Source organism: Ursus maritimus, unplaced genomic scaffold (genome assembly GCF_017311325.1).
Source record: "Ursus maritimus isolate PB19 unplaced genomic scaffold, ASM1731132v1 scaffold_3, whole genome shotgun sequence".
Lineage (NCBI taxonomy): Eukaryota > Metazoa > Chordata > Mammalia > Carnivora > Ursidae > Ursus > Ursus maritimus.
Window position 1 is genome coordinate 85,180,527 of NW_024425563.1, and position 12,197 is coordinate 85,192,723.

A 12,197-nucleotide genomic window follows, 5' to 3' on the forward strand; every position below is an offset into this window, starting at 1 on the left:
TGGAATTCTCTTTAATGCAACTTTTTCCCCTCCAGACCAGAATCCGTAGAAGCTAGCCCTGTGGTAGTTGAGAAATCCAACAGTTATCCCCACCAGTTATATACCAGCAGCTCGCATCATTCACACAGTTACATCGGTTTGCCCTATGCGGTAAGTGTCCAACATTTCTCTGGAAGAGTATTTTTTATATCTAGAGGTTGAAAGTAGATGTTTGTAGTATTGTGCCTAAAACAGAATATTTAAAAAAAACAATACTTGTTTTATATTATCTAAATAATTAGGTATGTAATTTATTGTTTAACTTTTTATTACCCTAACTGTATTTACTCGAGGGATTAAAATTCTAGAAGAGGCATTCCCTAGAAGCTATTATTATTATTATTATTATTATGCATTTTATGCTATGTAATTCTTTACCTTCTCTATAAAAACACAGGGTTGTATTTACTATCTACTGTTGATTCTAAATTATATAGTAATTTATATAGTAAATTATGTAATTGCCACTTATTGAGGACTTATGTGCCAGACTGTAAACATTTTTACATATATTATCACACTTAATCTTCAAAACCAACCTCATGAGATGGGCATAATTTTCATCCCTGTTTCATAGCTGAAAAAATGAAGGCTTATCTAAATTAACTCATTCAGTGTTGCATAGCTAATAAGAGGCACAGGTTAGATTGAAACAGTTACAGAACTGGACACATGTTATACTATCCAGGTACAGTTACGACGGATTTTTACCACTGGGACCAGAGTAAAAACCAAATTTTTAAAAATCTTCTGTTATATACTTTATAGTGATCATATGTCTTTATTAGTTGTTTTTGTTATTCTTTAGTCTCCACATTCCTGAGGTTTTTTTTTTTTTTAACCCTTATGTTCACATCTTGTACCTGCTTCTGTCTTGAAGGCAGAGCTCTTTGACCATAGACTTTGAGGATATCTTTTGATTAGTGAGGTGAGGGTGTGGAGTTTGAAGGAAGTCACTGTGGAGGTGACTGAGGTTGTAGGTAGACATTTTCACTTACGAGTATGGTTTAATATCTAGCTTCTCCGAGTCATTATTTTAAAGGTATTAGGGAAGAAATGGACTGATTTCATATTTCTTGAATATTCAAATTAAGGATTGACTTTTATCTAAATTCATATTGTTGTGGAAATTATATCGTGTTGTATTTGTGTTCAATTATCCAGGACCATAATTATGGTGCTCGTCCTCCTCCAACACCTCCGGCTTCCCCTCCTCCATCAGTTCTTATTAGCAAAAATGAAGTAGGCATATTTACCACTCCTAATTTTGATGAAACTTCCAGTGCTACTACAATCAGCACATCTGAGGATGGAAGTTATGGTACTGATGTAACCAGGTGCATATGTGGTTTTACACATGATGATGGATACATGATCTGTTGTGACAAATGCAGGTAAAATACTTTACACCGTTAGTTTACTTTTCTTGAATGCTGCTAACCTTTGAGTGTTAATCTTGAAAAAGACAAAGTCACTTTTAAAGAAATTGATGAATGCATTTTTTGATGTTTTGCTAGAAAAATCCCCTATGGGAAAGAAGCTTTGTTAGAGTTTATTAGAAATCCTCATTGTTAAGTAATAGGCAGTCAGTTCTGAACTTTATTCATACAGGATCCCATCTCTCTCTTTGCTCATTCAATAATAATACAACTACATATAGTGGTAGACAAGATAGAAAAATGAGCCCTCTGAATTTCCTTTGGAATTATTTGTGCTGTATAGTCAACTGTGATTTTCCAGTTTGGGGGAATTATACATTTTGACTGATGTTTTTTGACCTGACTCTCTCACCTCCTTTTGACTTGAACCTTGCAGCACTCTGGAGTCTCCTTGAACCAGAACCACAGTCTCCCCTCCCCCAACCCTGGTTCAACCACCAAGAAAGGCCTCCTCCCCTAGAGAAGGTGTGATTGGGACAGAAAGTGGGGTTTTGTTTTCATTTTTTGTTTTTTGGGGGGGGAGGGAGTTGGGGAGGATGCAGAGGGAACGTAGGATCTCAGCCTGAAAGTTACTGAGTCCCTCCCCTGCACAGAGTGGGAAGCAGAGAGGATTTAAGCAGTGTACTGTAGGGGGGTAAGAAATTTTGGTGGCTTTACACACAATCTCCTAGGTCAGATCTTTGTGGTATTGCTTCATTATTTGATTTGAAATAGTATAGCATATACCTATATTTGAGTGTGAGTGTAAAAATACATCTTAGAGCCAAATATAAATTACTTTGTATTATTTGTAATAGTGTTCCCATCTGTTACGTGATTGGATGTTGGATGTTATTGATATAAACATGCATGTAGGGTTATATTTCAAAACGTTGATTTACCTTTGCCAAAAAGGGGGGAAATTAGTCTTAATTGGAGAGTGAAATTTGATATTTTTATGTAAAGATGTGATCTTTTGGGTTAATTTTAATAAAAATATATTGTGGTACCTTTTAAATTTTAAAAATAAATACTCATTACCTATGACACGTGTCACTACTATGAACAATCACATCAGTAAATTTATTCAGGAGGTAAACTTAAAAACTAAAAAAATAACTTCAGTGATAACTTGTTTTCTTCATTATTTTTCAAATAACTAGTTAGAAAATTTCAATTCATATTTTAACTGATCATATAATATAGCTTTCTCTTAGCTGATCTTGTCTAATGTGATAAATTACATACCATTTGGCAGTGTTTTCATTTTAATGGAGTGTTTTCTTTGGATTTCATTACAATGATCTAGATATAATATAGAATTATCTGAATTAGAAAATAGTTAATTAGTCCTTAGGATTTATACCTACAAATTCTTGAGGGACCAGTTCAGTTTTTGGATTGTTCAAGGTATTTGCTTCTTGGCAACTGCTCTCTGTTATGAATCTATTTTTGTTGTTGTTGTTGTTTTTCTACTGCTTAATCTGTAGTATACTTGCAAGGCTTTATCTTTTTTCCTCTCTTCTTGTTCCATATTGCCTCTATGTGTGTCCATGTGCCTGCTGCCTATCCTCCTCTCTTTCAAGTTTGACCTCTAGAGCTCAGATCATTTATTCATTTTCTAGTTTTGTTTCTTCTGTTATCTTCATGACATTACTACTTACCCCTAAATTTAATTTAGTTTGTTATTCTAACCTGCCTTGTCAGGTGCTCTGCTTTTCTTTCTCACTTTTTCCCCCCACATCTTTTATTCCATTACCTTCCGCTTCCTACCAGTTCTTTCCCGAACATTCTCAGTTTAGAACTGAAGAGCATACGATAGTTAACTCAGAAGGGATATATTTGAAATGGCTAATTCTTATGTAAAGAGTAATTAAGACTATTTTTAGGAATAGGCATATATATATGATATATTGTGTGTGTGTGTGTATGTATATATGTATATGTGTATAGACACATATACATATATATAAAAATCAGCTTTGGACCAATTACAGCCTTGGCAACAAAATACAATAATAGTAACAAATTGAGAGGTTGCCTCAAGCTGATCCATGTATTCCATAAAACTAATTTGAGGACAGAATAGGTTTAATCCCTATGCTCATAGAATGTATCTTAGATTCTTTATCTTCTCTGCCGCATTCTAGTTCTATCCTTCTTTAACTGAGGGTTGGAATGTTGGAAAATCCTCTTAGTTGGTGGTTTTTCTACTTTGAGTTTCTTAAGTTCTTTGAATTTACTGTATACCATCAAAGCAGCCCGAGTTTTTCCTGGTACGCATTAGAGGAAATCTATACACTTCCTGATATTCCAAGTCCTGTATAATCTGACTGCACTTTACTAATCCAGTTCCCCCCCCCCCCCCCCGTATTTCTCAGAATGAAAATTTCCCTTCATATAGATTAACTGCCTTCTGGCGATTGCTCCTCATATGAATCTACTTGAGAAAATGTTGCTATAATGACATCTTTTCTTTCTAATCTCCCAAATGAGGTTTTATTCAAGTCCATTATTCTCCAGGGTGCTTTTCCCATTAACTTCAAATAATGTGGACATCTTCACATTGTGACTTTGGATAATATTTGTAATGTATACCTTTCATATTTAAAAGTTATATTTGCTTTAGAAATTTATATATATATATATAATATCCTATATTTGTCCTCTTGTCTTTGCATCTCAAAGTTTTATCTCCCTAAGGACATACTTCTGTGAATTCCTCACAGCACCTTTTACAGTGCTAAACTCAAAGTGGGCGCTTACTAGGTAATAGTTAAATAGAATATCAGATCTTAAATTAAGGATGATTCTATTAATATTTTATATGTTCTGCTTTTTTCTTTAAGCGTTTGGCAACATATTGACTGCATGGGGATTGACAGGCAGCATATTCCTGATACATATTTATGTGAACGTTGTCAGCCTAGGTAAGTTGTGCATGCTTATAAGATTGCCAGTAAATTTACTGAAATAATCTTTGGTTAATAGAAGTTTATGTATGAATTCTGGATTAAATAATTAATGGATTACTGTGTTTCATCAATTCTAAGATACACTTTTCATTTTTATGTTTATTATTTTTTTTGTATTCTGACATCTCTAAAATCAGGAAGAATCTTTCCATTGATAATATTCATGGTTTACTCGGTAGAGTTGTTTTTTTTTTTTTTACCTCATTAATAATGCAGAAAATAACAACACATCTTCTAAGTGATGGCATCTCTTTTCAGTGGAGTGCACTATGTTAAAGAGTTACTAGATCCATGTATTCTATAAAAAATAATCATTCCACTGCCCTGCTTCAACAATTTTCAACAGTCTTTTTCATTTATACTGTCATATATTTCTTGTCCCTTTCACATATTTTAATGGGAGTCCCAGATACATTATTTCATTCACACAATTTCCTAGGTCAGATACATTATTTCATTCACATGTATCCCTGTGTATTTCAGTGTATATATATATATATATTTATATATATTTCAATATATATCTGTAAAAGAATTTCATTCACATGTATCCCTGTGTATTTCAGTGTATATATGTATATATATATTTATATATATTTCAATATATATCTGTAAAAGAATTTCATTCACGTGTATCCCTATGTATTTCAGTGTGTGTATATATATATATATGTATATATATATATATTTCAATATATATCTGTAAAAGAATTTTTAAAAAACCAACCCCAAAGCCATTATTATACATGTAATAAAATGTATTATCACTCAGCCACCGTTAAAATATTGATTGGTTGATATACATCTGTCCGTTAAGACTCTGGTAATATAAACCTCCTTCCATTACCCCACAAACTCTGGTCTCCTTTGCAATGTGTTTAAGGAATTGAATTGTTTATCCTGATTTGTTTGCTGATTGCATTATCATGATATAACCAATTTCTGTATCCTTTTTATTTCTGTAAATAAGTGTGTGATCGGATTGTGGGTTCAATTTTTTTGGGGGGGTGGGGGGAGAATATTTCATAGACTGTGTTCTGTCAAGTAACACATAGTATCTGGTTGTCTCACTTGATCTTAGCCAAAAGGCTGAGAAGCGATTGCTTGTCTCTATGATAGGACACATTGATAGTCCTTGTTTAGATCCATTAATTTATTAGGGGTTGCAAGTTAGTGCCATGTTAATCTTATTGCTTATAACTTATTAGCTGGAATATTTCTATAGAAACAAACTTCCCCATATTAACTGTTTAGTTCTCTTAAGGAATACAGTTGACCCTTGAATAGCATAGTTATGATCTGTGTGAGTTCACTTAAACATGATTTTTTCTTTTTTAATGTGCATTTTTTTTCCCAATACATGTACATGTATTTTTATGACTTCCTTAACTACATTTTCTTTTCTCTGGTACATTTTACCATAAGAGTAGAGTATATAATGCATATACCAAATATGTGTTAATCAACTGTTTACGCTGACAGTCAATAGTAGACTTTTAGTAGTTTAAGTTTTTGGAAAGTCAAAAGTTAATATGCGGATTTTTGATTGCACAAGGGATTGGTGCCCCTAAGTCTTCATGTTGTTTAAGAGTCCACTGTATTTGGAAAGGCAGGATAAATGCTTGTTGATTCTTACCCTTTATTTACTAGTGTTCAGAATACTTAAAAGAAATTTAAGTATCATTATAAACTCGGATTTAAACATCGTAGATATCAGTCTGTTGCATTTACTATCCTTATTGATACTCAAATTTTGTCCAGTTTTGGTCATTGGGAACCTCATCAAGTTGTCTCTTGAGCCATTATGACAGTATCCTAGTGGTACTTAGGTTTTGTGCTTTCTGGTATGACAAGATGTCTCGAGCTTATTTTATACTCCTGAGCCTCTGAGAATTGGTTTTCAATTCTAGAATCTGAGAGCTAGTCATGCTCTTTCCTACTGGATTGGTCACTGTTCCTAGGTCTTTGTCTTTTTAGACAAAGCTAGGGAAATATGTTTTGTTTGTTTATTTTTAAGATAAAGTACATGAGTTTATACAGATAATTGTAATTTAAATTTAGGAATATGAGGTTTTCTTTTAACCATTTCCGTATTCCATTTATATCTCCTAGTTCCCAACAACATAGACAATAATATAACTAGAATTTCACCAGCTACTCAGTTGCTTCCTTTCATAGAAAAATATAACAGTCTAGAGTAACAATATCAACACTAGCACCAAGATATGATTATGTAAAACAGTTTAATTAATTAATTAATTAATTAAAAAAAGTAAACTCTACGCCTAACTTGGGGCTTATATTCACAACCCTGAGATCAAGAGTCGCATGCTTTACCGTCTGAGCCAGCCAGGTGCCCCTATGTAAAAGAGTTTAGAACTTTTTTCCTTAAGATATGTTCCACAGGAATTTATAGTTTATTGTGTTTAAAGTCCCTTAAAAGTATTTCACTGTGTGATTATAATACCAGCTGGATACACGCTATATTGATGAGGTGATTTTTTTTATTTTTTAAAATAAACCTTTTTATTTTGAGTTAATTACAGATTCACATACAGTTATGAATTAATACAGAGATTCTGTATATCCTTTACCCAGTTCCCCCCTGTGGTAACATGTTGCAAAACTATTAATACAATATTACAACTAGGATATTGACATTGATACAGTCAGGAAACAAAACATTTCCATGGGGAGGATCCCTAATGTTGCTTTTTACAGCCACACCACCTCCCACCTCTCCCACCCTTCCCATCCCTGACCTTTGGCAACTCCATTGCTGTAATCTGTAATCCATGGTTATAATTTTGTCATTTCAAGAATGTTATATAAGTGGAATCATACAGTATGTGACCTTTGGGATTGGCTTTTTTTACTCAGCATAATTCTCTGGAGAGCTAGCCAATTTCTTGCATATACCAGTATTTTGTTCTTTCTTATTGCTGAGTAGTGTTCTGTGATATATTTGTACAGTTTGTTTAACCATTCACCCATTGAAGGACATTTGGGTCTTTTCCACTTTCTGGCTATTACAGATAAAGTTGCTGTGAACATTTGTGTACAGGTTTTGGTGTGAATGTAAGTGTGTTTTCTCTGGGATAAATGCCTGAGAGTGAAGGTGTTCAGTCACATGAAAGTGGCATGTTTACTATTGTAAGAAATTGTCCAGCAATTTTTTGCATATCAGTTGTACCATTTTACATTCCTATCAGAAATGTATGAGGAAGCTAGTTATTTTTTATTTTTAGGATTGCTTCTTATACTTTATTTTTATAATTATATACTTAAACGTGATTATGTCCTTCCACCCCTGAAGTAAGATAAAAAATGGATTGTTCTTTCCATTGATGTTTCCTTATTAGAAACAGATATGTGCATACGTATTTGTATTCCTTACTTAGGTAAGTGATAGTATATTATAGAATTTGCCACATTTCCTTTTTTCTCTTAAAAATATGTGCTGAAGATCACTTCATACTAGTATATAGAGATTGACTCATTTCTTTCCATCCCTTCAAGATGCTCCGTCTTTTTCATGAAATAGCATTCTTTTTTAACAGACTTTTTGCCTTAAATATTTAATTTGAATAAAAAAGTACTAGTTTCCTAAGTAAAAAGTTCTTTTCTTAAAAGAGTGCAATAGAGTCACTTAACTGGCATCTACTGCTAATTATGCTAGATAAGCTCTAAGGCAAGGGATAATACATATATTTTATACTGTGTTTTTCAGTAGGAACATTAGAGAAAGTGTGAAGTTCATCACCTCTAAAACCGATCTGCTTTAAATTAGAGAAATTGTAAAGTTTATTACATTTAAAACTGCTCTTCTTATATCTAAATCCATGAAAGTTTGGTAAATAATCATTAATATTTTAATACAGGAATTTGGATAAAGAGAGGGCAGTGCTACTACAACGCCGGAAAAGGGAAAACATGTCAGGTAGGTGAAAAGGATCTGTACTAAATTAAGATTAGTATGATCGAGAGAATGAATGCCCTGCATATTTTAGTCAGATGTAAACACCTTCCCAGTGAATGTTGATTGTATATCTGACTTATAATCAGGTAGAGATTTTAAATAGTCTTTTTACCAGATTATAGAATAAGAGTGTACTTACTTTAGAAAATGTAGGAAGTAGAGGGAAATAAAAATTATAAATCATCCATATTTTTCTACAAAGGTAACAGATAGGTTTAGAGAAGTATTTAAATATGTTCGCTTTTCAGAGAGATGGTGATCCCATTAGTTTATCACATGGAATAGTATTTTTTTCATTTTTACGAATAGATTGTAGAAGTTGAACTACAATACAACTTTTCATTTAGGCTTAAAACAGTACTAATACAAATGGTTTTGGAGAATCATAGTTTATTGAATTATTCCCGTTTGATGGACATTTAGGTTGTTTCCAGTATTTTTTGTTTCTTTAGTTTTTGTTATTACAAATAGCACCTTCAATGAAACCCTCTTGGAAGAGTTTTTTTGGATTTTCATTCACTTTATCTTTGGATACATACCTAGAAATAGGACTACTGGGTGAAAGGCTAAGTGTAGAATTTTGCTAGATATGGCTAAATTCCCCTTCATAGGGTATTTTGAATTTCCTTGCAGTTTATGCAAGTGCTGATTTCCCACAGTCGCACCATCTCAGTGTATTGTCAGACTTTTCATCTAGTTTAATGTATAAGGAATGGTACTTGCGGTTTGCATTTAAATGTATCTTACTTTGAGTGAGGGGAAGAAGTAAAACAATGTTTATTCTGTAGACAGATGGAGATAGAACAGTTTGCCATGTAGAATGCTGTTTTGTTTTTTATTTTGTTCAAAATAGTATGGCAAATACAATAATTTTTATTTTGCCTTGGAAGATGGTGATACCAGTGCAACTGAGAGTGGTGATGAGGTTCCTGTGGAATTATATACTGCATTTCAGCACACCCCAACATCGATTACTTTAACTGCTTCAAGAGTTTCCAAGGTTAATGATAAAAGAAGGAAAAAAAGTGGGGAGAAAGAACAAAACATTTCAAAGTGTAAAAAAGTAAGTTTTTCCTTTCTTAAGATGAGTGTGTGGGAAGTGGTAGGAGCTGAGTTTTACAGGAAAGGCAGATGAGTATTGGATGGTAGCCAGAAAAGTTGGCAGAATCTAAGCTTTTTAAAACTCATTTTAAAATTTTAATATGTTTTAAAGATTGGAGTGTGATAGAGAAGAATGTTTGCATAATGATTTGCAATCATCACTAATGAAACTAGTCATAGAAATGCAAAAGCTAAAATAAAATGGAAAAAATTGCTGTTTTAGAAAACAGAAATAACAGTCCTAAATTTTTAATAGCTTATGAACAGGTAAAGGAGCATAGAATGATTGTGAATGATTGTTTATAGTTGTTCTCTCAATCATATTTAATCATTTTAATAAGCCTCCGTATTTGTTGAATTTCTTATCATGTAGATTTTTTTCACTTAAATTCTATGTGATAAATTATCCTAAGGATGTAATGGCATAAAACCATTTCTGAGCCACTTTTTCATTAAATTTGTTATAATTGCTATTGAAGATTTTTGTCTGCTAAGGTAAAAAATATTTTTCATGATGGCTATATTGCTATTATAGACTGAAATTATCCCTAGATATATAATCAAGGCTTTTTCAAAGCGTTTTTCCTTGAGTGGTTCTTCACGATATCATCTGGTTGTTTAATAGGCAGATGTACTTTGCATTTTCTAATTTCACCTCCCTGCTTAAAATATACTTTGACTATAGCAGTCTTCACATATTATGTCCCTCTCCAGTTCTGCTATTCTTCTACCTGTCCTGTATTTTATCCATTCTGGATAATTTCTTACTAAAATCTACCTGCACTTTCTCGGTGTTACCTTTTTCTTTCTTTCTTTCCTTTCTTTCGTAAGCTCCACACCCAGTGTGGGGCTTGAACTCACGACCCTGTGATCAGGAGTCACAGGCTGTACTGACCGAGCCAGCCAGGTGTCCCATTGGGTGTTATCTTTGCTTATGCCATTCCCTTCACCATTTAGAATATTCTCTAAAGTTAAGCATCTGCCTTTGGCTCAGGTCATGATCCCAGGGTCCTGGGATCAAGTCCCTCATTGGGCTCCCTGCTCATCAGGGAGCCTGCTTCTCCCTCTGCCTGCTGCTCCCCCTGCTTGTGCTCTCTGTCAAATAAATAAAATTGTCAAAAAAAAAAATGCCTCTTACAATTTCGGCATTCATGTGTCAGTATTGACTCACCTTTTTCATCTCACGCTTTGAAATTATGCTTTCCTATTTATTGTATAAAAGTTACTTGAAGGGCGCCTGGGTGGCTCAGTCAGTTAAGTGTCTGCCTTCAGCTCAGGTCATGATCCCAGGGTCCTGGGATCGAGTCCCTCCTTGGGTTCCCTGCTCAGCGGGGAGCCTGCTTCTCCCTCTCCCTCTGCCACTTCCCTTGCTTGTGCTCTCTCTCTGTCAAATAAATAAATAAAATCTTTAAAAAAAAAAAAAAAAAGGTTACTTGAGGGGCGCCTGGGTGGCTCAGTCAGTTAAGTGTTCAACTCTTGATTTTGGCTCTGGTCATCATCTCAGGATTGTGAGACCGAGCCCCCAGTTGGGCTCCATGCTCAGCGGGGAGTCTGCTTCTCCTCGCCCTCTCTCTCCTTTTAACTTTTTTCTCTCTCAAATAAATCTTTTTTTTTTGTTGTTTTTAAGATTTTATTTATTTATTTGACAGAGAGGCATTGAGAGAGGGAACACAAGCAGAGGGAGTGGGAGAGGGAGAAGCAAGCTTCCCACTGAGCAGGGACCCTGATGCGGGGCTCCATCCCAGGACCCTGGGATCACGCCCTGAGCTGAAGGCAGACGCTTAACGACTGAGCCACCCAGGCATGCCTCAAATAAATAAACTTTTCAAAAAAAATGTTACTTAGAAATTTTATCCTCTTGTTTTAGGTCATTTGGTTTAACAAATCTGTTTTTGAGTAAAGCATAGATTCTGTATTTTTTTCTGGCTGGAATGACTTTTGGCTATTTAAAATGAATCAATCCTGAGTCTTGGATTGTGTCAAAGTTATTTCAGAATATTAGTGTGTAAAGAGAAATTTTTCTCTTGTGTTGTTAGTAAATATAGACAAGGATTAGAAAAAAAAAAAATCCAGAAACTGTGCATAAAAGATCTAGTTTGCTGTACCCACTGTTAAGGTTTTACTATTATTTGAGGTTAATATGTAATAAAAACCATATAACAAAAGGATTTATACAGTTTTGCTTTTTATTCAGCCTGTTGCTGTTATGGCTAATTGTTAAAAATTTGAATGGTGTTTACAGTAGATGTTCTGGATAGATAACAGTTTTCAAATATTCATAAAACCCTAGCAAAGTATTGGTGTTTCAGTAATTCAGGACTTTGACATGAAGTATTAATACTATTTTTTTAAGAGAGGGAGGGACAGAGGCCGAGGTGGAGGGAGAGGGAGAGAGAGACTCTTAATAAGCAGGCTCCATGCAAGCAGCCTGAGGTGGGGCTCAATCTCATAACCCTGAGATCATGTCCTGAGCAGAAATCAAGAATCAGACACTTAACCCACTGAGCTACCCTGGTGCCCCATGAAGAATTAATACTGTAAATGTTGCAGATAACATAGAAAAAGACAGGTATTGTGACTATCTTTCAAATTCTTTTTTTTTTTCCCCAGCAGCATAGCCATTGTTCAGCCTCAAAAATCTTTGAGTCATCTTTAGTTTTGGACATTCAGATTTATTTTCAAAAG

General features: G+C 34.1%; 1 protein-coding gene across 1 annotated transcript in view; it reads left to right on the top strand.

Moving 5' to 3' along the window:
• The window catches only part of KMT2E (lysine methyltransferase 2E (inactive)), a 95,100-nt gene that overhangs the window by 49,993 nt on the left and 32,910 nt on the right, over positions 1-12,197 (top strand). The window contains exons 4-8 of the mRNA XM_040644362.1: positions 36-150; positions 1,204-1,433; positions 4,307-4,387; positions 8,314-8,372; positions 9,302-9,474. Coding sequence (XP_040500296.1) covers positions 36-150; positions 1,204-1,433; positions 4,307-4,387; positions 8,314-8,372; positions 9,302-9,474 — 658 coding nt within the window. The remainder of the gene's footprint in view (positions 1-35; positions 151-1,203; positions 1,434-4,306; positions 4,388-8,313; positions 8,373-9,301; positions 9,475-12,197) is intronic.